The sequence below is a fragment of the Haemaphysalis longicornis genome, unplaced genomic scaffold, assembly GCF_048455015.1.
Source record: "Haemaphysalis longicornis isolate Haplotype H1 unplaced genomic scaffold, Haemaphysalis longicornis Haplotype H1 scaffold_3, whole genome shotgun sequence".
NCBI lineage: Eukaryota > Metazoa > Arthropoda > Arachnida > Ixodida > Ixodidae > Haemaphysalis > Haemaphysalis longicornis.
In genome coordinates this window covers 80,014,384-80,037,532 of record NW_027526335.1, presented here as the reverse complement: position 1 = coordinate 80,037,532, position 23,149 = coordinate 80,014,384, and the positions used below count along the sequence as shown (strand labels likewise).

The window sequence follows — 23,149 nt, the reverse complement described above, 5'->3', positions numbered from 1 at the left end:
CAATGTGATTAACTATCGCGCGCAGAAGTATTTGAAGTGCTGTTTCAGGTTCGCCAGACTATTAAGCATCGATAAAAGCAATAAAAGTGTAACATAAAATTTTCGTGTCAGTGCTCCTTTAAGGGTTGGTTAGGGGTTCGGAGTTTTGGTTTGGTTTATACTGACTGGCGACAACAAGGGGTTGGTTAGTTTTTAGTACAACTTAGTGCATCATAAATGCTTCGAACTAAATATATCAACTTTGTAGCACATGACCGTATTTGTGTTGTGCCTGAGCAGGATGCCTACGGCGTCGAATTAATGTTCTGAACTGAGTAATTTCTTGAAATGCGAAACCTGAACTTACCTCCCTTGACCAAAAAGCACTTTCTTTTGTGCCCACAGCGAGATTAACGGTTGGATGCAATGAGGTTTGCTTGGAGCTTGAACTGCATTCCTAACTTATAACCGCATACACAAAACTAGGATGCGTTTAATTCAGACATCAAGACAGGCAAGCAGACAGTCAGCTCAGCTGGCCAACCTCACGAATCACGTGTCACTTTATTCTTACAGTATACAAGTTCCAAAAAGAAAAAAAAAAAGACGCTATACATCACATAACGCGCTCAAATCATCTTTACAGCGCGTGCATGTATATTTAATATGTATAATATATATATAACATGTATGTATGTATAGATTATGTATAAGTAGAATATCGTACACGTCGAGAGGTGACTTTGTCACCTTGTCGTTAAAAAAAAGAAAAAGAAAAGGAAACAGGGAAAGCCGGACGCTGGCGGCTGACTAGGAGCGGGCCCGTATAGGCGCTCAGAGAACCCTGCACTTTTACGGTTCTTGTGTACAAACATTCCACAGTGAGGTCAAAAAGACGCTCGATTTCGACGGCCAGACATCACGGGATTCACAAACCACAGCCCAAGCCCAGCCCAAGAAACTCTCAAACCGTAAAGGGCTCCCTTTGAAGGGGAGATGTGTGTCATCGTTTTTTATTTGTTCTTTCACCGGTTTAAAAATCCGGTGCGGCTAATTAACGCACACGTTAAAGGATAAAGAAAAATAATGTTTCTCTAAAATTCCTCCTCGCAACTTTAAAGTCACGACCGGAAGATAGCTGTACACCTAGGGCTCGCCCCGAACGCATGTTACGCTTATTTCCGTAAAACGACTTTGGCGTACACGCTCACCCGTCCCATATACGCTATGATGACCCTTCCCTGGGAGACTGGATAGGGTATCGCGCTAAGGTGTCACCTTGTCACACACAGCCACATCAATTAGCTCTCCTGACTCGCGCCTAGTTTCTGAAAACCAACCCATAGACACTAGCCAAGTATTATGACTGCCCATATAATTCAGCTGCCCACCACATTACCGTAGCACTATATTTACAACACTGTACAGCATAAAAGTAAGAAACTCAATCCTCAAAGTGACGCGGAATGAAGGGGCAAGTCTAATAATATATTACTACGGCATTCTCGTAATCGCAGGGGAGGAGACCACTATAATGCATGCTGCGTTAAAAGACCGGCCTCAAAGTATGCAATACAACGGTTGTAACCTTCGATGCAGGGTGTATAATTTCTTAACCAACATCCAAGTTTTTAGGGACGCCACACCAAATGGCTCTGGACTAATATCCCTGTCACAGACATGCGAGCCCGACGAGTTTTGCAGGCTGCGATAATGGATAGTACAAAACCTGCTGCACTATGGCGCCATAGACGCCGTCGAAATTTTTAGGATGTCCTAAATTTGCTTCTGCACGAATAATAGGTTCCCTTGTTTTGGCCAATCAGACGCAAATGATGCTGATCAATCTCAAACGATATCCACCTGGAGCCGCGTTGCGTAGTACAGAACCCATGGCATCGCAGGGCCGTCGAACGTCTAAAAAGGCATCCTAAAAACACTCCTCCTCAAATTCAAGCTCGTTTATTCTAGAAGCCGCATGAAAAGAACATGCACCTAGCTGAAATGATCTCTTTCTGGATCCATGTTACGATAGGGGTATTAGAAACCCCAGCTAGACCTGCCACCGCCCATTAGCAGCTCAAGGACCCCCGTTCGCCTCCTTTAGTCTTCTCTCGAGTGCGAAGCTTAATAGTCCACACACACTGTCTGCGCACCTCACTCCCACTTCTCGGGACCGAAGATGCTGCTTTAGGGAAACACTTTTTATGCCAGACAAGAGCAGGCACTTAAAAAATAAAGCGTACCACTCAATCGTAAAACAACAAGGGGAAAGGAAAATTGCACTTAACTGTCCCACTGTTCCCGCGCACAAAGCAATTGTGTCTAGGCGTACAGAACTAAGGGCACGGGGCAATGCAGGGCAACGCAGAAGAATTTGTCACTGACAGCCTTGGACTGGCATACACAACCTGCCTTCAAAAATACATCACAGATTCACTTGAAGCGTGAAATATAAACGTTGATCGCACCATACGAAGCTCTTTTCCTAGTTTACCTATAAATAGAAGTTCCTTCACAAGTATAAACACCCCCTTCGGTAAGACTCAAGAAAGAGCGGCAAGAAATGGGGTCAACCTATCCATGAGCGGGATTTGGCCCAGCCGCCAATCACACAAAGTGATTCCCTCCTGATTCCCCCCCCGTCTGCTTTGAATTTTAGCCACGCTGCGGTCAATATACCGGCCTATGCTACGTATTGGTGAAATGCAAGCTACGGAGCCGGCTGAAAAGCTGTACGGTGGAGCAGATGTCAATAAGGAACACAGCTCTGAAAGCCTGGAGAAAAGTGAGAAAGCACACATCCTTGGCATTACAAAAAAAAAAAAAAATCAATAAACTACATTATTTTAGGTCACTAATCAATTTTGATGCGTAGTTTTTCTGAAAATAAAAGTAGCCAGAAGTGTTGCAGTATGCAAGTAGCCTGAATGAATTCAACGGCAGACACATTACTACGATAAACGCAGACTAGCTGAAGAAAACGGAGTACCTAGATGGTACGGAGCATTTCTATGTACGAAATGCTCAATAAAGATGAAAGTTGAAAATCAAAGGCCTTTAGCGGAGGACGGGCAAAGCCAAACAAAAATTGTGGGAAAGGGGGAAAAACATTAAAAATGTAAATTAGAAATATAAAATACACTGACCTTCCAACAAAATGTCAGGTTGTCGAAGCAAAAAAATCTAAATATTTAAAATTTAAAAAATAAAATAAAAGGCTGCGTATCTGCTAGCTTCGCTGCAAATGTCATCAAAAGATGACGATAGCCTTCTGCTACCCTTGCCACGTGCCATTCTGCAGAACATGTCCTCTCCAACCCCTTCCATGATGAGTGCAATGAAGGATTGCTCAGTGAAATTCAATTTTTCCACATTTTCTCCGCTGCCATTCATCTGCCTGAAACTGTTTCTCTTGTGCTTGAAACAGCTCAAGACATGTTTTATTTTGGTGTTCCCTTTTATCTGCTTTTCGACACTGTCCAAAACTATGCCAATACAACATGTATTTTTAAAGGAGCCATGAAGAGAAATTACAACTTCGTTTAATTTGAAAGATCTGGGATTCAGTATCTCACCCAGCTCCATTACTGCCACAAAAGATATTTTTCTAATGAAAAAAAAAAAGGCAAGAAGTATTTAAAAACTTTCAAATTTTGCGCCACAGTGACGTGTTATGAGCAAGAATGACGTCATACGGGCCAACAATAAAACATAATTTTCAGTGCGTTAACTGCACGTTAGCATTCAAGTGATGCGGTCAAATGGAACTAGAGGCCCCATTACAGACATCCAGTCATGTGTCGTCGCGACAGGCCAGTTAGGCGGTCGCCAATCGCACAAACAAGGTTCCGTGACGTCACAGAAAAGTTGCGGGAAATTGGCTAGGGGGTCGCGACTGCTTCACACGTTTTCTTTAATATCTCCGTTATTTGTTCGAAGATTGCGATGATATTGGTATCATTGTTATCGGGACTGAGCACTCTTTCTAATAAACCTAACTTGTATTTTGTCTTCATGGCTCCTTTAAGTAGAAGAATGGTGCTACTTTCAGTTATGAACGTATGCTTTCCCTCAATATGCCGAACATTTTCTTAGTGCTAAACGATGTTGCCATGTGTATAAGGCATGCCTTTGCCTATATGTACAGGTGCTGTCATAAGTAAGCGAAACAAGGATTTGTGAATACCACAAAATATTTGTCTTGCTGGCTTTATGAGAGCCATTACCGGGTTAAAGGAAGCTGTTTCTGCTACGGAAGACTCCCTTAAATGCACACCAATGCAGCCAGGCAGTTTCTGGAAGAAGAAATACCTGTAAATTCACAAGACCATGTTCCAATTACTTTTGACGGAACCTGTACAAGCATTGTTCTAACTTTTGGGATACGGCGGTTGAATCGAGTGATGGACAGACAGGCAGAACAAACTTTGTTGGATCGCCCAAGAAAAACTATTTTTCTTAAAAATTTGGATGGTGGCTCCGCAAAGAAATCCGCATTTCGTAAGAGAGTACTGCCTTTAATTTCTTCCGTCACTGCTTGTCTAGCTATTGTCTTTTTGTTTATATGGTTGCTTTTCTTATTGCTTGCCTAATTTCTGTAGACTCACGCATGGAAGCGCCGCTTGGTTATGCACGGTAGCTGAAGACATGCCTTAAATGCTCCCACCTGCGGCGTTTCTAGGTGTCGCCCTGCAACGAGTTTTCTTGCTCACATGGTATTCTTTCACTTCCTCACCTTGATTAAAAAGTTTCACACTCTGACAGAATGGCATTCCATCGCAACGGCATGTGCCACTGGAAAATGTACATGCCAGTCTTTCGAAACAGGTTTATATGCCCGTGACCTGAATCTTCAAAGTGAAGTGAAGGCTTATGCATAAAACAAAACGAAGGGAAAAATGCACCCTATCCTTGGCTAAATCTGCGGTGCTCCTGCATTTCCAGAGGTGCATGTCGAGCCGCATTCGCTTATAGAGTTGTGCCAAAGCATGCTCTACAGACCGTTGCACAGCAGTACTAGTGGTTGTTGACAGGTCCCTTGGGATGAGCCGCTGCAAGCAGCAAGAGTTCGTAGAGTTCACCGCCATTGCTACTGCAGCAAAAGGCAAGCCGCATGTAGCAAGCCGCAAGCCAATGCAGTGCTCGCCTGACAATCACTGGTGCCCGTGCACTTAAGTAACGCACAATAAGGTGCATTAGTGGCAGAGGTGCACAGTCTCTTGCACGGGGCACGCACAATCGGCAACACACAATGACGCACTGATAGCTAGCTCTCCTACACCGGCGAACAGCAAGTTTCGAATCACAGCACAATTTCAATAGAGTTCAAAAGCTTAATTGCAATTTCATTGTGGTTGTATTTGTAAAAACACAGACTTTATGCCAACGCAAAAAAAATTTAAAAAAGAAAAAGGAAGTCACAGTGTGACTGAGTCAAACTGGTTTAGCGGCATTCAAGCATTAATACATATAGATAGCAGAAGCGGAATTGTGTAACAGTGAAATTTTTTCCGCACTCTCGAAACCACTTTCAATCTCTGCCAAGCGATTGAAAGGGTAAAATTGTGCAATAATTCGAAACTTGCGTTGAACAGAGTGGAAGGGGTGCGGTAGGGATAAGCTTCTGTAAACACCCCTATTTGGTTATCTTGTAAACTAAGTCTAACTAAGTCACGACAGGGTTCTCCAAGCACCACGTCCTTAATCCGGCCATTGACGAATAGGGGGTCGAGGTTACGCGACTTTGAGTTCCCGCGATGACATCAATCTCGGTCGTGGCATTCGTAGCCAAAGCGCAGACGATCCTGGCTTTCCACAAATGGCCGACCACCGCAGCTGCTGTTTTGGTGACAGAAGTGGCGAAGCTAGCCCCTCTTCGCTTCTTCTCCGGCTCTCGCTTGTTCGACGAGTGTGACAGTGCTGGTGCGCTAAGGGTGCACGTGACGGCGTCTCCATTCGCGAGGTCCTGCTCAGCTCAGAACCTCGTCGACAATTGTCATGTCCGTTGCGAGTTGGTGTGGGGTAGGCGTTGGCACGAGTTCTGCTGACTCCCTGCCGTGCCGTTGCCGCTTTGGTCCCTCAATGCCAATTGGTAGGCTACCTCAAACGCCTGGCCCAGTGTCAGAATTATCTCCGTGGCCAGCTCCTGTGGGAAGACGAAACAGAACAAATGGTGATTGATGCCGGAAGGAAGAGGGAGAGGGGAATTTTAGCCTTTCGCGTTACCCGACACGGCAGCAAAGCCTATAACAAGCGTTTGGAACCAGGAACACAACCAAAGCGAAACGTATCAGGGGGTTTCAGCCAAACCCCTACAGCCCAACAGCCCAAACAAGTAAAAATAAACAAAAGAAACTAATAAGTTCTGCTTATGAGCACAGAACTATTCGGACCGAACTAGTAAAATTTTGTTGTAAGCACCTAAGTGCATCACATGCATTTGTGAAAAACTGTCTTCAATGTGTGCGATAAGTTTATCAAAATTATGCTTTAAAGGCCACACGAATGATAACGTTTTGGGCACCACATAAAAGCTGGCCAAACTGTGACCTAAAGGAGAGAGGGGCGGAATGACATAACTATGACTTGGTAACTGATTCACCATTCCGTCATCAATGTGCACATTTTTTTTTAATTCTATGTTTGTTTCGACAGGCAACACCAGAAATCTTTTTTCTTTTGCTATTTTTGCAAGGACTTGCAGAACAAAGTTGCAACTCCGTTCAGCTGTTTTCACCGCATCACAACCGCGCTTGCCGTGGAGCACCCTTTAAAGGCAAGTCTCGAGTTGTCTGCAACGGCTGAGCGTCAATAACTACTTCCGCAGTAAAAAGAATCGTAAGGCCACGAAAAGAGGAAAAGGCCCAGAACACTCATAGATTCGACCTGTAAGGGCCACCTCCCTCAAATAGAAATTACAGAAGTTCATAAAGAACAAAAGAGAACACCGCGCGTCGTTTTGAACGTGGGCGCGTATTCATCAACGTACTCGCGCATCGGCGAACCTTGGTGATAGCGCGAGTAACTGCGAGTAATTTTGTGCACAGCAAAAGCATTGCACCGCCCTTGCAGAGCTGAAGTCTGTACGAACTAGACATACCTGCACTGCAATCGCGCGTTGAAACGAGTTCCGCCCGACCGACCGAGCGGATGCTGCGGTGTAGAGCGGGGCTCGTATTCCCTACGCATTCATTAGCATGTTGAAACGGGTACTCAAGCAAAAAGCAGTCACGCTCATGCCATTGTTCGTTCGGATACACTTCAATGGACAGAAACGGTAAGTGCAAGCTTCAGTCCAGCGGCGTTAGGCTTAGGTGGTACAGCGGCCGGCGCCAGTGATAGACGCGCCCTTCTACGCGTACATGCGCAGATCATAAAGCCGGTCGTGGCCGATGCGGCAGTACATCGTAAATTACGCTCCCCCTTGGTTGAACCTTTAGCGTCCTGCATTGCATCATCTGTTACACATGGGGAGTGGAAGTGTCACGATTATATTACCTGCTTGATCGTTCGCAGGCGCGCCTATATAGCTTTTCTCTTCTTTTTTTTTTCGGGGACTTGGGCGGAACAGTTACTGCCACAATTTAAACAAACATACAGGACGGTGAGGTTTCCAAGGTTATTAAGCCAAATTATTCGACTACACCCGCAATGAACGGCCTTAGGTAGCCTTATATTATTACTTAAGATTATTTATCTAAAGGGTTTTTCTGAATTTAGTCAGAGGGTTAGAGTTACAAATGATGGATTTCCCGCAACAAGACAAATAATAACAATGATATCACAAACAGTGGCGTAGGCCCCATGATTATAGTTTTTATAATTAGATTTTATGAAATCAGTTGATTAACTCTATCCTGGGTAATGCCAGCTAACAATTTCCTATTCGGTTTTTAAAAAAACCTAAACCGTCAAAATAAATGCCGCAGATGCAGCAGTTCCCACGAAAATCGCATTAGTGTGAGGGCTCTTTTTAATGATTTAAAGAAAACGCACCAAATTCAAACGGCAGCATGTAGGAGCACACCGCTCAAGCATCGCACGAACAAGCACGCCGGGCATCGCCCTGCCTTGTCAGTAAGCGCGTGCGATATCGCGCTGACACATGACGACGTATACGGGCACCCGTATATGTCTTTTTGTGTTGTACTTAGACCTCGTCCGTTTAGCGCCGTACGTTTTTTTCTTCAAGTCGCACACCAACTAGCTCCGCAAAAAGTTGTTAAATCTGCACCTGGTCTGCGCCATATGCTCCTCAAGCCCAAAACGAGAAAGCATTATTCGATTCCACAATGGTACGTGCTGTGTATCAGCAGATTCGCTACAAAAGCGTCCCCGAATTGAGATGGCGCCAAATGTTTCAAAGCGCGGATATAGGCGACGGATAAACGATGCTGAGAAAACCGACATACAGGAGACATGGGAAGCTTGCAGAGATAATTCGGGGCCAGATAACAACTGCTGGCTCTAGCAAAAGCCTTGTTTTGCAGGTCGCAAGTGCGTACTTTGGAAGGGGGGGGGGGGGGGGGGTTACCTCTAGGCACAGTATGAGCCGCCCCTTAGTGGCGGCCCACGGATTAGTTTTGACCACCTGAGAATCTTCAACGAGAGCCAAAATCTCGACCCACGTGCGTTTCTGCTTTTGGCCTTCACAAGAAAAACGACCGCCACGGCCACGGGAGCGAACCGCGAGCTTGTGCTTAGCAGCACAATGTTTTGATTTGATTGATTGTAGCGCTTAACGCGCCGACGCAACGCAGGCGATGAGGCGTGCCGTAGTGGAGGGCTCCGGATTAATTTTGGCCGCCAGAGAATCTTTAACGTGCGCCAAAATCTCGTGCACAATTTGCTTTTCGCCTCCAGCAGACAAGCGGCCGCCGCGGCCGGGAATCGAACCCGCGTCCTCGTGCTCAGCACAGTACAACGCTTTCGGCCACTGAGGCACCGCGGCGGCGTCATGGCAAATTTTTAACGAAGCCTGAAATTAATCCGCACAGATTAAACGTGGTCCGTTTATAAAGGCCACCATACTCACAAAACTGAAATCTATTGCCACGCGCCCTATTTAAAGGGACAGACAACCGATCTTTGTGGAGTATATTTTCAATCCAAATGACGGGCATCCCTTAAAACGCCTTAGCCCGAAACGGTTTTGCTGATAGCGCTCTGACCCTTTAAAGTCTGTGATTTAAGCGCGCAAGCAAATCACCCACAGCGTGCGCAACGTTGCCTGCAAATTTCAACTCTCAACACTTCTCGCAGCTTTGTACAAAGCCTCGTAGTAGAAAACACGCAGTGCACAATTTTCCTTAAAGAGCCCACCTACACGTCACCTTTGGAATACGTCACGTTTAGAATTAGGAATTCTTCAAAATTCTAACTCAGTGTATCGTGTTTCGTTAGGCCAGGGAACTAGAGAACGTGTGCAGATTTCGAGCGCCCTTAGTCGCACTGCTGTGAAATCGCTATCACAGAACGCCCGCGTGAACACTTCCATTTTCGCAAAGAGCAGCAGCGCTCAGGCCAACGCTCTTCACCCGTCCGCTGCTGCGCCGTGGCTCGATCTTCGCGAACATGGGGGAAGAAAAGTTGTTCGCGAAGAAGCTTAAAGGCCCAGCTTGGCTTTGAACCAGCTGGCAAGCGACGCGCTGACTCTAAATGGAGAAGGAAATTCCCACGCCGCCAGTTTCAGCGGGACGGAGTCGCGCCGCTGCCAGGGTTGCCCCAACCTCCGAAAGAGGGTGCCACCATACCACTCAGCACGAGAACGCCCGCGTTCGAGAGGGAGTTTTTGAGCCGAAAACTAGCCGCCTGTCGTGCGATCAGCGCCGCTCAATAAAGTAAAACGGCGTAACCGCGCCGGTTTCACAAGCTCCTCTTGCATTCACTGGCGCGGGCAGTCGAGCCGTGGACGTCGTTTATCGCTCTTTATTCCACCCTGTTGTCACGTGGGTTAAAACTGAGCTGGCTGTGTCAATGTCATTTTAACAGTTCTTCGCACGGCACAGCGCGCAGTTTCAGTTAAAGTCCTACCTTTCCGCTGTCTAATTTCGCGTTTCCGCTTTCGCACAGCGGTAGATGAAATATGCGGCACGTTTCGTTTGCAGCTGCCGCTGAACCTGAGGTGAATTTAGAGCGACCTTTTAGCGGGTGTCCGAACCCGTCTGAATTTTCAGCGGCAAAGCCAGGATTTTTACGCAAGCTGCCTCTTTAACCCCGGAACAAACAGGTATGTGGCGTATTTTGTCATGCCCTGACTAAACACGCATATTTACCGTGTACCAGAGCTGTTACAACCCATCTAACCGCACGTTACCTCGCTAAATGCACCCCGTCACTGTTTTTCTATCTTATGATGACCCTAGTTTGTATTGTTGTTTTGCTATCGCATCTTCTGCCGCGCACTCGCGACACCTTCCGTCTCATCAAAGAATCCCTCATCCTTCAGCCCTCCTTAAGGACAGAGAAGATGGGAAGCTTAAGGCACACGTTTATTACATCTTCTGTTTAAATCTCCTTTTTCACACCTCCCCTACCCCTACACTCGCCCCCCACAGGTTTTTTTTCTTTTTTCTCTGGCACAGCCAAGGCTATAGTGGTACACGGTGGCTATGGCGGCGCAATTTAGCCTTAAGTGTAGCTAGTTTTGCAGATGCATTGGGATGGCATCTGCAACTGGTTCCGAGCATCAGGTTACGCCGCCCCCCCCCTCCCCGTGACTGCCGTAAAAATTGCTTGGCCTGCTTTGTGGCACAACGCTTTTGACATTCATCTTCTTGCCAAATCCCCATGTATAGTGTGCGTTAACTAAATGTCCTCCTCTCTGCGAACACCCTGAAAACCTAATCTTCGCCTGAAGTCTCACTTGAACCTGACTGTTATACATTGCAATTTTCAGTTTCACTCCTGCAATTGTTGCTTACCTTCACCACATCGACAAACACTGCGGTTACAATAAAAACACTTTATAACCTTCTTTGACAAAGAATTTTTCTGCATATCCTTTTCAGAATAACAGATGACGATGTAAATGATTTATATAATTACGATATTTATCAGTACAGCCAAGCTGCTGGCAGTGTTCAAAATCAAAAGCAACATCACAAATTTTATGACAGCAGTGCACAGAAGGAAGTTTCTCTGGATTTCACGTTGCAGTAGGCACACGCCCAATGGGCGAAAAATAAATTCATCAGCGGTCCACCACTGAGAATCTCAGTCCCCACGATTTCCTAAGCGGGAATGGCCCATAGGACACGACTTCAATGTTCATTTTCGATCGGGCTGCGGGGACCTCATAATGCAACTTCAGTATTGGAAAAAGCAGCGTTAAAATTAAAATCTTAAGCAATTGCCGCTGACATGCATTGTGAAGGGCGCAGCGACAAATTCATGGGATAAGCACCAACAAAATATGCAGGCTGGGCTCGTATAATGACGACCCACAGACACTTTTTCAGAGTGCCCTATAAAGCACTGTCGCTTCCAATTGACCCATCATATCAATATCACTTGCTGCTATTAAAGATGTAACCTCTGTGGGGCCACAGGCTTCAGGAAATTTATTTTGCACCACACCTCGCTTGTTATTTTTGTTCACAGCTCCAAACTTCCTACGACGTCTTCTTGCCTCCACCGGTGCTCTGGTCTCCACTTGCCAACTGCATAGCTTTTCAGTTTAGCTCCTGCTTATTTAAAGTCCTCGAGAATTAGGAAAGTGGAAACTTCCCACACAGAGATTCGGATGGATAGTGCCAGATCGACACCACCGAAATTGGTTGCCAATTACGTGGTGGGCAAAACGCAGAGATGCGGTAATGGTCATTTACAAAAGTAGCGAGATGATACACAGTCGCTAAATAATGATTTCAGCATGCATACAACCGCATTCACAATTGTCTGGGTCCGCAAACTGAAAGCTTCTCTAAGCAACTTACAACTACAAGGCCCGGCTAGCAACGCCGAAATACCGTTTTTACTCGCGTAATGAACCCACTTTTTTTCCAGAAAATTCGGCATGAATTTGGGGGGATGGTTCATTACGCAGGAAAAAATTGCAACAGATTTTTTAAAAGTTGAAATTCCACACAATAAAGTTGCTAAGAGAAGCGCGGCAGAGCCTTACCATTTCTGTAAAAACACCTGGGTGATTATGTAATGAAATTTTTTTTATTCTGAACATGCCAGTGGCCCACAACTTGCCATGGAGCTGTCCTCACTGAAGTCGCTTGCGGCTTCACATTCGTAGTCGGCCCCCAACGCACAGTCTTCCGTGCTGTCAAGGCACTCCAAAACTTCTTTTCTCACACCCGAAACTTCCCTTTTTTGGGCCCTTTGAAACACACGACGATCCTTGTTCACTGACCAAAAAACCTTGTTTTCGCCCGTAGCGTACACGCAGTGGGTCAACACTGAAATGCTGCCCAGCCGCGCGGTTTCCATGTGCATCAACGTATGCTCCACCACCTTCAGTTTAAAACCGTCTGTGCAGCTCATGTAGTGGACCATCGTACGGCGCGCACCAGGAGCTCAAAAAAAGGTCGGAACACAGCTTAACAACAACACCACGGATCGTCATGGCGAAGTCGTGGAACAGCAAGAGCAGGGGAGTGCGGAGTACGTTTAGTGCTTTGTTCACACGCCGCCAAAACCCGCCGGAACGGCAAAGAGCAGGTAAGGAGGGTGGAGTGCGTTTTGCGCTTTGTTCGCACGCCACAATGTTTTTATGGCACAAGGTTTTTGTGTTCAGCAGGCGGCGCACCGCAAGCGCGCAATTTTTAAATTGTGAGCCACAGCATTCCCACTCACGTCTCCGGCTAGTGTTGAGATTTCTTTTTGTTGGAATGCGTTTTTAGCATATATGCATGTACTGTGGTGTGATATCAAGTTACTGCGATCATCCACAGCATCAGCAACCATGCTGAGATAAAAACATATTCTCGCTGCATTTTTTATTCAAAGTGACAAAAAAGTAAATTCTCAAGAATAAAAGTGGGGGGAGGGTTCATTACATGAGTGGGTTCATTATGCGAGTAAATACGGTACATATTTCCGAGTGGGAAATTGGCCCGTACGCTGCTGTGTTTTCTCTAGTAAGAATATCAAGGAAATCCAAAAGAAACCATGCCAGGCACTGACCATTGTCTGCGCGCAGAACACGTGACAGTAGTGGTGGTTAGTCTTGTGCTCCTTGGTGATGTAGGCAAAGTGAGTCAGGTCATCTGCGTCCTGGCAGGCACAGTGGATGTTCCGAATCTCGTGTTCGCACACAGGGCGCTAGAGTAAACAAAGAAAGAAAAGGCGCCGACGTTTACATCAAACCTCGTACCGGTGCTTCCGAGCCTATCCGCGGAGTTGCCTGTCCCTCACCTTGGTCACGGCGTCAACAAAGTTGACTCCACGATGGGACACCGACAGCAGCACACAGGGCACCTTGCCCATTTGGCGCATCGACGTCTTGAGCTTGTGGATTGATTGACGCGTTGATTCCGTGCCCTGAAGCTCCTTGACCAGGGTTGAGCCGAGGTACTGCACAAACAAAACATTGCCCAATAAGGCAATTGAACAACACCTGCATGTTCCAGTATGCCACGTATAAGGCTAAGCTTTTATGAGCTAAGCTTAAATTCTGATTAAAGACAACTTACGTTGCAAGGCGCGAGGGGCTTCGTGTTCCTATTATTAGCTGTCACACTAAGCTATGTTTTAATTTTTCTCAACGAAATCCACTATTCATTTTTAGGAGCAATGCTGCTTAAATTTAATAGCTGCATTGTTGCTGGAGCCCTTTCATGTTTCACTTAAGAAGTTTTTCCTTTAAGTTCCTCACCTGACTACTAACTTCCGAGGACTACAAAGCCACTATGCAGCGTTTTAATTCCGATGTGTAGTAATCCTTCCTGAGGCTTTAACAAAGGCCGCAGAGAGGTAAGAAAAGACCGAGAAGCCACTCACGTGTGCCGTGTATTCGCACGAGCTGCTGATGAGCAACTGGGGGTCGTGCCTCCACTGGGCCGCTGCTGTGTTGGCCGTACCCTGGACTGTCGGGGATCGGCCGGGGTCACTCATCAGCTGAGTGGGAGGTCGTATCCGAAGGCTGCTGGGGGCCAGCCTGTCATCGTCCTCGACGCCGAGCTCCCTAAGCCCCATGTTCTGCAAACATGGCACAAAGAGGACGACACTCTCCCTTAACACACTTGCTTGTTTAATTAAGGAAAGAAAGGTGGAACTCGAACTGCTACATTCTTACGAAACGTTACCCTTCGCTAGCCACCAGAAATAACGCATTCACTGTTTACAGTTTTATAGGCATCCCCAATATTTTCCTTAATAAGCTTACTGCTTTAGTGAGGCAGCAAATATGTTTCAAGCTAGGCACACAAATGTGCGGGAGTGCACAGAAACTGCTTTTATGTTCAACACACTGAAGAATTTAGCACACATATCGCGTGTGACAACTGCAGTATGTCATGCAACAGTTAACTTTGCATCAGTGGCAAAAAAAAAAGATGGGGCGCAAGGGACGATTCCTCCCTCCAAGAAATGCTGTTGAGCATACAAGCAAGAATAGCTAGCTCCCGCTTGCAGGAACGCAGGAGCATACCTGCACAAAATAAAATACCGGCTGTGCCTAAAGCCAGCACTTATCTCAAGAACTAAATAGACCTGATATATCAAAACCTCAGTGGAGACTTCTTACTATATACTGTGTTAAGTTACACAGAGCCAACACATCTCTACATGAAGGAATGGTACGTTCCCCCCCCCCGCCTCCTCAACACACAGCGAACAGAAACCAATCTGCTGACCAGTTTGGACAGTCCCAGGTCCAGCTCATCGAGGTCGGCATAGCTGTTGCTGGCCCGCTCGCCCAACGAGGCGAGGATCCTCTTCTGGTGGCCGAGCTTGCTGATCTCGAGCACCGTGTTCAGCTCCAGCTCCCAGATGAGTCGGCAGCGGTCCACGGAGCCCAGCCCATTGTCCCGGAAGCGCTGCGCGTAGCACCCCAGCCCGATGGAGTCCAGCCAGCTGTCCAGGCCGGGGTCGGATCCGGGCTCCAGCCGGGGAACCGGAGGCAATTTCTGTGCCGCCGACTCCACCATGAGCCGCCGGTGCTCGGCATTCGAGACGCCCATGTCCAGAAGGTCTTGATCCTCCACGAGCCCTCCACCCTGTGAGGAAAGTTAGGGAAAGTATTTTTTTAACTGTTCTCTTCTCCAGAGGTCAATTCGCAATGGCTACTCACTACCCCTGGACATGGCAACAAAGGAAGTGGGGAAGCCGCACTCTGCCATTCAGACGTCTGTCAACACTGGTGCCTCAAAAAAAAAAATGTAATAAATAAATAAATAAACTTAAAAATTTGAGAATTTTTTATCCGTTTTCAGATATTTCAAACGAACCTGTGACTACTGAAATTGGCTCCACAAAAAGAGCTTGGAACTTACTTAGCACTTAATCCTTTTATTAGCACCTGGCAATGGCAAGGGTTGGAATAGCTTAAAGAGCACATTAAATACTTCAAGATGCGGAGGCATGCTCAGGCCTGCATTGTTGGCCTGTATTGCATTGTTGGCCTTGAGTGAGCTTTGACCTTACATAGAAATTCTCCTAACTTGTTGTCCGGCTCCGCAAATACCAGCACGGTCTGCAGCAACTACTTTTCTACACGGTGGACACAACACACTTCATTAAAAGAAACTCGTGCTCTGTGGCCAGGCAAGTAGCCCTTGCAACGCTAAATAACACAATCGTCGTCAAGGTTTGCAAAAAAAGAAAAGAAAATGCCTTATTTCTATACTTTCAGGTAAGTTAATCTTTAATCAGATTGCTTCTTCCTTTTTTTGCTTTCGAGTAGGTTGAAACAAAATATGTATCATAAACATGTAAAGCAATATCGCAAGCCTTAAACGTCGATAACACTGATCTAATCAAAATCGTTCTTACCAGAAACCGGACATCGTCGTATCCATTGACGAGCAGCAAGTTGGCATACTCTGGGAGGCCGAGCTCTTGAAGCCACTGTTCAATACTTTCAGGACAGGATGAGGCTGTTCCATTCGGCTCTAGACATCATGAAAGAGATACACAGAGGGTTAGTAGGCAAATACTACTCTTCTATCTGCCCAACCCTGCTCTCTTTCTTTTTCTTCATCCTTTAGTGAGCACAGAAATGACAGTCACTGCTGCCTACGAGCAGTGGAATCATAGCCTACTTTATGACGAGCGGGTCGTAACTATACTATGTGATAAACATGGGCGTTGGCAGGGGGAGCTAAAGGGGCACTTGCCCCTCCCCCAAGCCACACCAGCCCAATTGCCCTCTTGCCCCCCTCCTTCCCCAATTGCAGTGGGTCTGCCTTCCTCAAGTCAAAATCCTGCCGACACTCACGGCTATGTATGCACTGCACACCCAAAATACACTTACAAGTTTGGTGTTAGTATTTGGTGATGCTCCTTCAGACTGTGTTTTTTTTTTTGCCCGCGCCTTACAGCCCGAGGTTTTACTGAGCACCTTCAAAGAACACTTAGGTCTGCTCAAGAAGCCTTAGAAAAAAGAGATGTTGGTTAACACCTTCACATACGAAACAAGCTCAGGTAAAAGACATTCCAGCTCAAATTAGAGCAAAGAAATGGACCTGTGCTGGTCATGTGACGCAGAGGATTGACAAGTGGACCACCAAAGTAATGGAGTGGTTTAAGGGGGATGCGATCAGAAGTGGAAAAAACTAGACTCATTGCAGGAACGGGATAAAAAAAAGTTGGGAGGCAAAGAATGGTCCCGCGTGTCACAGAGCGGGAGCGGTTATAACCGTTATAACTCTATAGGAAATGCCACAGTGATGATGATGACGAAGTTCCTACAGGGGCTCACCTGGTTTCTTTTTGTGTTGCCTAGTTAGTGTGCGGGCAAATTCCTCTTCCATGTCTCTTGCAAACACAGACTCCCTCGCGATGCCGCTCCCAAATGAAGCCATGATGTCTGCGATCTCGGCCCACTCGGCATTTTCGTCGAAGGGGCTCGGAGGCTGCGGCTGTTTCTGGGGGGACTCCTCTGTTGTCTCGTCATCCTTATGCAGCGGCTGCAACAAGCACAAACCCAGTCCTATCAAAGATACCCTCAAAGTTCGCTCACATACGGGCCCTCTACTTAAGAGACCAGCCATACTGCAAATACATTTTTCACACACTACGAACATGGGTACCAATGTTTGGCATTGCAGGCTCCAAAAATCGCTGCTGTCAGCATGTGCCACTTCTATAAGATTGGGCTGAGCAACTGATTGATTGAACTGATTAGAGCATTTCTGATTTCGTATTACCGTATTTATTCGAATATAAGGCAAGGTTTTTTTCCAAAATGTGCAGTCTCAAAGCCATACCCCGCCCTTCTATTCGAGGCTCAGTATCTATATATGGCGACTTTTTTGACCCCCCAAACAGCACCCTCGCCTTATAATCGTGACCACCTTATATTCGAATAAATACGGTAAATTTCTTTCGCTTTCAAAACTGTAAAAGTCAGAAAATGACAGCCATTAAGACGAAACACTAGGTGCACTGAACAAGCTTTCAATATATTTTTGGAGTTTCATTTACAGCCACTTACAGAATTCACACAGCCTTGCATAGTGCTAACCTACTTGCATCGGGCATATGCAACTATTTGGTACAAGGGTGTGTGCATACAACTTTTCATTTTAACAGCATTAAACGTGCAGCACGCAAGACACCCGAGTGGAATGGCTTGGTATGGGAGAAGGGCCTATGGTAATAGAGGGTATGTGGTACTACAAGTTCAAACATACACGGGATGTCTATGACAGTAGTGTGCATGATAGCAGCCTCAACGTACAGGAGAGGTGTCTACGGGAGGTCCTCGCTTGCGAGGGGGCGGCGCCGGCTTGGGGCCTGGCCTAGGCCGCCCAGGCTCGGTCGCCGCTGGGGCTGTAGGCTGGGGCTCGTCCGTCTTGCTGGAACCCCGGCACAAGCCTGCAAGTTACAGCCGCCAAAAACTGCAGCGGCGTTCCTTTCCCAGCCCTCAAACACAACTTGTAACTTACAGAACAGCGGTGAAAGCGAACAGCCATAAATAGCGGCGCACTTCGGTCTGCACAAAGCACAGATTACCACGAACATTTGTACATGCGAGCAGAAAATTTAACTTAACGCCCATGCACACAACATTTACCCTCGACCCACAGGGGGCAAACACAAATGACAGTGTAACTAGTTACCGGTCATGTCAGCTGCCGCCGGCATCCGCTGTTGTTCGAGAAAGCAGTTCACGCACACACACACACACTCGAGTCACTATCACCTCCTCTCCACCACACCTTGAAACTTTAAACACTAAACAATCCCCGGGCCGGCACGGCGCGCAATTCTCACGATTCGGCCGCGCTGTCGCCCCCGGGGCGTCGCCGCTCGCCTGCCCAACCTAATGCACCAGCAGACCGGGCCACATTTAGCCTCGCGGGCGGCGCGTTGTCGTCCCCGGAGCACTGCACTGCAGCGACCATATTAGCACAAAGACAAACAGCCCCGGCCCGGAACGGTCGCCCAAAGGCGCACGCCACAGCGCGGCACGGGAACACAATCCGGGCAGCAGCAAGTCGACCGCTGTCGTCGGCACCTCATACACGACTCCGATTCACCCGCACACGCACGCACACACTCACAACACAACAAAGCAGGCCAGGCCAAGGGGTGGGGAGAGGTCAGGTGACGTTCTCGCTGCGGGGAGCTCCGACCGAAGACGGAGGAGCCTCGGTGCGAGCACGGGGGGCGAAGTCGACGGTCACTTGTTGCGGACACTGCCGGCCCCTAAGGCTCCCGAGGCCAACGCTAATTACGGGGCTCGTTAGCCGATGGAAGAAGACGCGCGCGGGGGCGGCCGTAATGAAGCGGGACGAAGATTCGGCTGCTCGACGCGGGCCGTTAGGCCTCCGGTCGGCCGGCAGGACCCCCGACTGTAATCGAGAGAGGAGAACGGCTGGCCGGTCACGCGTGGACGCGGGAAAGAGGTCGCGTACCCCAGCGCTGGAACACCATGCCGACGTCGTCGAAGGTAAACAGGTACACGGGCGGCTCCTCCGTGGCGCTGTCCGACGCAGGCCCCGTTGCAAGAAGAGATACGCGCTCGGCCGCGAGAGTTGTGGCCGCGCAAACAAGCAGCAGCACGCGGGGAAAACCGCGGCGGCTTCGGAGGCAGTCGACTCGCTGCTGCTGCGGCTCCGTCCAGGCACGAAGAATCCGAGTCAGCTGCGCCAGTGACGCCGCTCCCCGCGAGCCAGCCAGCCAACTCGCAACGCCAGCAGCCAAGGTCGCCGAGACGGCCGCCGAAGGAGCCTGGTGTCGTCAGCATCTCCCTCCTCCTTCGCGGCCCCTTACAGACCTCCTCCTCCTCCTCGCGGGCAGCAGTGGAGAACGACGCACCGGAAGCGTCTCGCCTCCCGCCTTGATCGCCGAAAACCGGCGACAGGGGCTCGCTGTTTGGCCGAGACGACGCCTCCGACGAGCACTGCTCCACTCCATAGCAACCCTGAAGCCAGCGATGCTTTTTGTCCGCACCCCAGCACTGATTAAACGGGATCTTTTCCCATGCGGAGCTGAATCAAAGACTAGTTTCGTTACTCGGGATCATTTACGCCTTCCGGGACACGATGTTTATGATCATACGCTCGGGTGTTTCTACCAAACCCGCACTGGCGCTGTAGCTCCCAGCCAAGTTGTGGCTGAACATAGTAATTCAGCTTGAACCGTCTTTCTGCAGCTAAAAGAAGGTTCAATCACACGGCATGCGTAAAGGACAATCCGCCCGTTTTCTTTTCTTCGAGCTTAAAAGGACCGAGCAATTGTTGCACTTTCCACCGGCCTCACGGAACTTGGTGACCACTACGCGGAGCGAAAACGACGCAAGGTCATGGACCCCGCACGCACGCAGTCCACACGACAGAGCAACAGGCGTGCTTCGTTATGGAACAGTTTCTTCAGCGGACAGGGCTGATGTTCTGCTGGGTACGAAGAAGCAGACATTTATTCCCAAACAAAGTGTCGCAAGGGGCTCCCTGCGGTCGTGACGCAAGTCGCATATCTATGCTCAAGGCCGGCTCCTGCGGCGGGTTCCGCCCAAGCAAAACGAACCATTCACAAATACAGTGCTTTCCCAGGCGGATCAACGAAAGGCATACGCCCACGTTGAAGAGTGCCTTTGCGCAAACAGCTTAAGGAAAAACAAGGTTGCCGCAACGACAACGCGAAAATCGCTTCTTCGTGAACAAATTCGTACTGTGGAACTAGGTGTGGAATGGTTGAGATTTACGACGCAGGAACATTGCGCTATTGCGGCGCGAAATAAAAGCGGAAACAACTTAAAACACGTCGCCAGAGAAAACGACTCAAGATACAGGATGTTTAATGGGAAAAGCAGAAAGCGCCCTTGGGTCTAGAAGCTCGTAAAACTTCAATGCTGCTTTCAAGCGGACGAATCCGGCGTTAGGAAACCAAGGAAAACTAGACCTATCCTGCGCTGGCATATTGGCTTGGCGTGTTACTGTGGTGCAGGAATTCTAAACAAGTACAGTCGAACCTCGTTATAACGAAGTAGTATCGGAACAGCAAACTAGTTCGTTATATCCGATATTCGTTATAACAGTGGAGGTAAAAATAGGCAGTAACAAATCGACAACCTGGCTCGCGCAAAAATACTTGATACAAAAATGCTTTCTAGGCTTCCAACCCACTGTAAACATGGCAAACTTTACTTTTCTCCTTGTTGCATTTCAAGCTGAATGTGCGGGAACGTGAGTACGTGAAATTACAACAAAACAAGGATCACTTGACAAAACAGGCCTGCGTCCTTTTTTATTTGATGTAGGATGTGATCTTCATCTGGTGGCTACTCACAGCACTGAGACGGATGGAGTTTCTCACAGTGTCCACGAACAAAAGGGCCTTTGTACTTGTGCTGTTTCGGATGCCGGAGGGTTTCTCCAGGTAGCTTCTCAGCCTCCTGGTCAAATATTTCTTCGTTATATCCGACTTCGCGCGTGGCTCACAGTTTCAGTTTCGTTATAAAAGAATAAGTGCCATTGAAATGAAGCGTTACCAACCAAACATCGTATTTAGTTCGCTATAGCCGATAATTCGCTATATCAGTGTTCGTTAAAACGAGGTCCAACTGCAATAACTTTAGCGAGAGAGCGCGACATGTGCTTGGCTCGTGAAACACGAAAGTTCGCATAGCGGCGTTGTATTGGCGGCAACAGATATTTCGGAGGTGACTCAGCTGTTTTCAGATGGTTACAAAACAAAAGCACTAGAGTTTTGAATCAGTGCATCGTGTTTAAACTCTTATTGTGCGTACGGATACGCACCGGCCACTCGCTTTCTTTTCCCTGACAATCCCTCGCTTTGATGGCGTCGAACAAGACAGGTGGTTGACCCAAAAGGCCTTTCAATAGATGAATCAACATTGAGAGCGGTCAGCAAATTCGACTCCAACGTGGCCTCGCGTACAACTGACATGGTCAGGCATTGCTTTTTTTCTCTCTTTTTTTTAACATCACGTATCTATTCTTTTTAAAATAATAGGCGAAAAGGCGTATCATTACGCCACGTGTCCTCCTGGATCTAAAATAGTTATTGAGCTACAAATAAAATTGTTTCCGCGCCCTCTTTTCCGTAAACATTTTCAGCCTCCATCTGAAAAGCTGCCGCCGCGGGCGGGATTGAACCCGCGTCCTCGTGCTCTGCAGCGCAACGCCGCCACTGCGGCGGGTCATTCAACCTTTTCAAATCACCTCTCAGCCGGCCAAACAATACAAACCTCAGCGCTGCGCGCCTGTAGCCGTGACACTCGCAAAACACGGGGTGGCCTTCCACACAAGCAATACAAACGTTATCCCTCCCTCCCTCTCTCTCTTTCTACAGACCAGCCCCTCTCCACTTCTCACGGAAGGTCTCTACAACGCGACGACTCTGAGGGAGAGAGTTTGTTTTGCAACCTCAACCCTGCCGGTAGGACGCGCGCGCTCCCTTCCAGGCTGTAACATAACGCGTCGTGCGACAAAACAAACCGCAAAATTCCGTAACGGTTCCGCGCCGCCGGGCACTGCTGTTAGCCATGAAGGACGAGGTGCACGCACGCAATCGTGCGATAGCATTAATGGTCCAATTTCGACGTTGTCCACAGCGTGCCCCGTCCCTTAAACCCTTCTTTACACCACCAAACAGTTATTTCGACAGTATAAAAAAGATTTAGTCCAGTGTTTGACGGAATACAGCCTGGTTAGGTAAAAGCATATTCAACGATGGAACGGAGGTCACTGACCAGGTCAAAACAGCAGTCTGGCGTTTCGGCACCCCTAGGGTACCTTGTACGGGATGCTATTATTGGGGCGCCCCAATATATAGCATCCCGTACAAGGTACCCGTTGGGGTGTCGAAACGCCAAACTGCGTTTTTGATCTGGTCAGTGACCTCCGTTCCATCGTTGAATATAAAGAAGTTTGCATTTGGTGGTTCGATGACCGCGACAGTTAGTTGAATTAGGATCTGCAGAAGGCCGAAACGAGAGGGGGTCTGTCACCCCACTGTCCCTGGTAGTTCTCGTGGTCTGTAATAACTTGCGCAGGCAATGCATTCTTCCAGAATGTTGCAAAAGGATAAACAATTTTTCTTTCAAGTTCTTTGAAGAAACCTGCCTGAGGGTCGCCGTGAAAGCAAAAGCTTGAAAGTTGATAACCTCGATAAAAAATGAACCCAGGGGAAAGCAGGTGCTCGTTCGACATGTTGCCAGTCTGCAAGGGTGCGGCAATGAGGTGCAGCAGAGCAAAGTAACGAACAAACAAATAAATAATGCAACCCAATTTCCGGACTGAATACTGACGTTTATCGAGGTACCTAAAGTAAGCTCAGCCACAGCGAACCAACAACAACAAAACTAACGATATGTATGGCATTCGGCGTAATATTGAGGAAATAAGAGTAACCGGGCCTCTTCTTACCGAAATCTTAACGAAGCCGAAGATTTTTACCCACCCCAATGCAGAGCATGAAGAGCAAGTACTCCCGCTTTTAACAAAGTATCGTTTATAACGAAGTCAGTTTCCAATCCCGAAGACTCCCATAAAACCAGGATTTAGTGTACTTTCCAATAACAGCA

At 47.8% G+C, this 23,149-nt stretch overlaps 1 protein-coding gene across 1 annotated transcript in view; it reads right to left on the bottom strand.

Annotated features, from left to right (window-relative positions):
* Positions 1 to 510: 510 nt before the first annotated feature.
* LOC144174722 (uncharacterized) overlaps positions 511 to 23,149 on the bottom strand; it is a 98,527-nt gene continuing 75,888 nt past the window's right edge. The window contains exons 10-17 of the mRNA XM_077703552.1: positions 17,837 to 17,973; positions 16,856 to 17,063; positions 15,928 to 16,046; positions 14,790 to 15,152; positions 13,936 to 14,133; positions 13,351 to 13,509; positions 13,120 to 13,257; positions 511 to 6,127 (exon numbers count right to left, since the gene is read on the bottom strand). Of these exons, the coding sequence (XP_077559678.1) occupies positions 5,978 to 6,127; positions 13,120 to 13,257; positions 13,351 to 13,509; positions 13,936 to 14,133; positions 14,790 to 15,152; positions 15,928 to 16,046; positions 16,856 to 17,063; positions 17,837 to 17,973 (1,472 nt within the window). The 3' untranslated portion in view covers positions 511 to 5,977. The remainder of the gene's footprint in view (positions 6,128 to 13,119; positions 13,258 to 13,350; positions 13,510 to 13,935; positions 14,134 to 14,789; positions 15,153 to 15,927; positions 16,047 to 16,855; positions 17,064 to 17,836; positions 17,974 to 23,149) is intronic.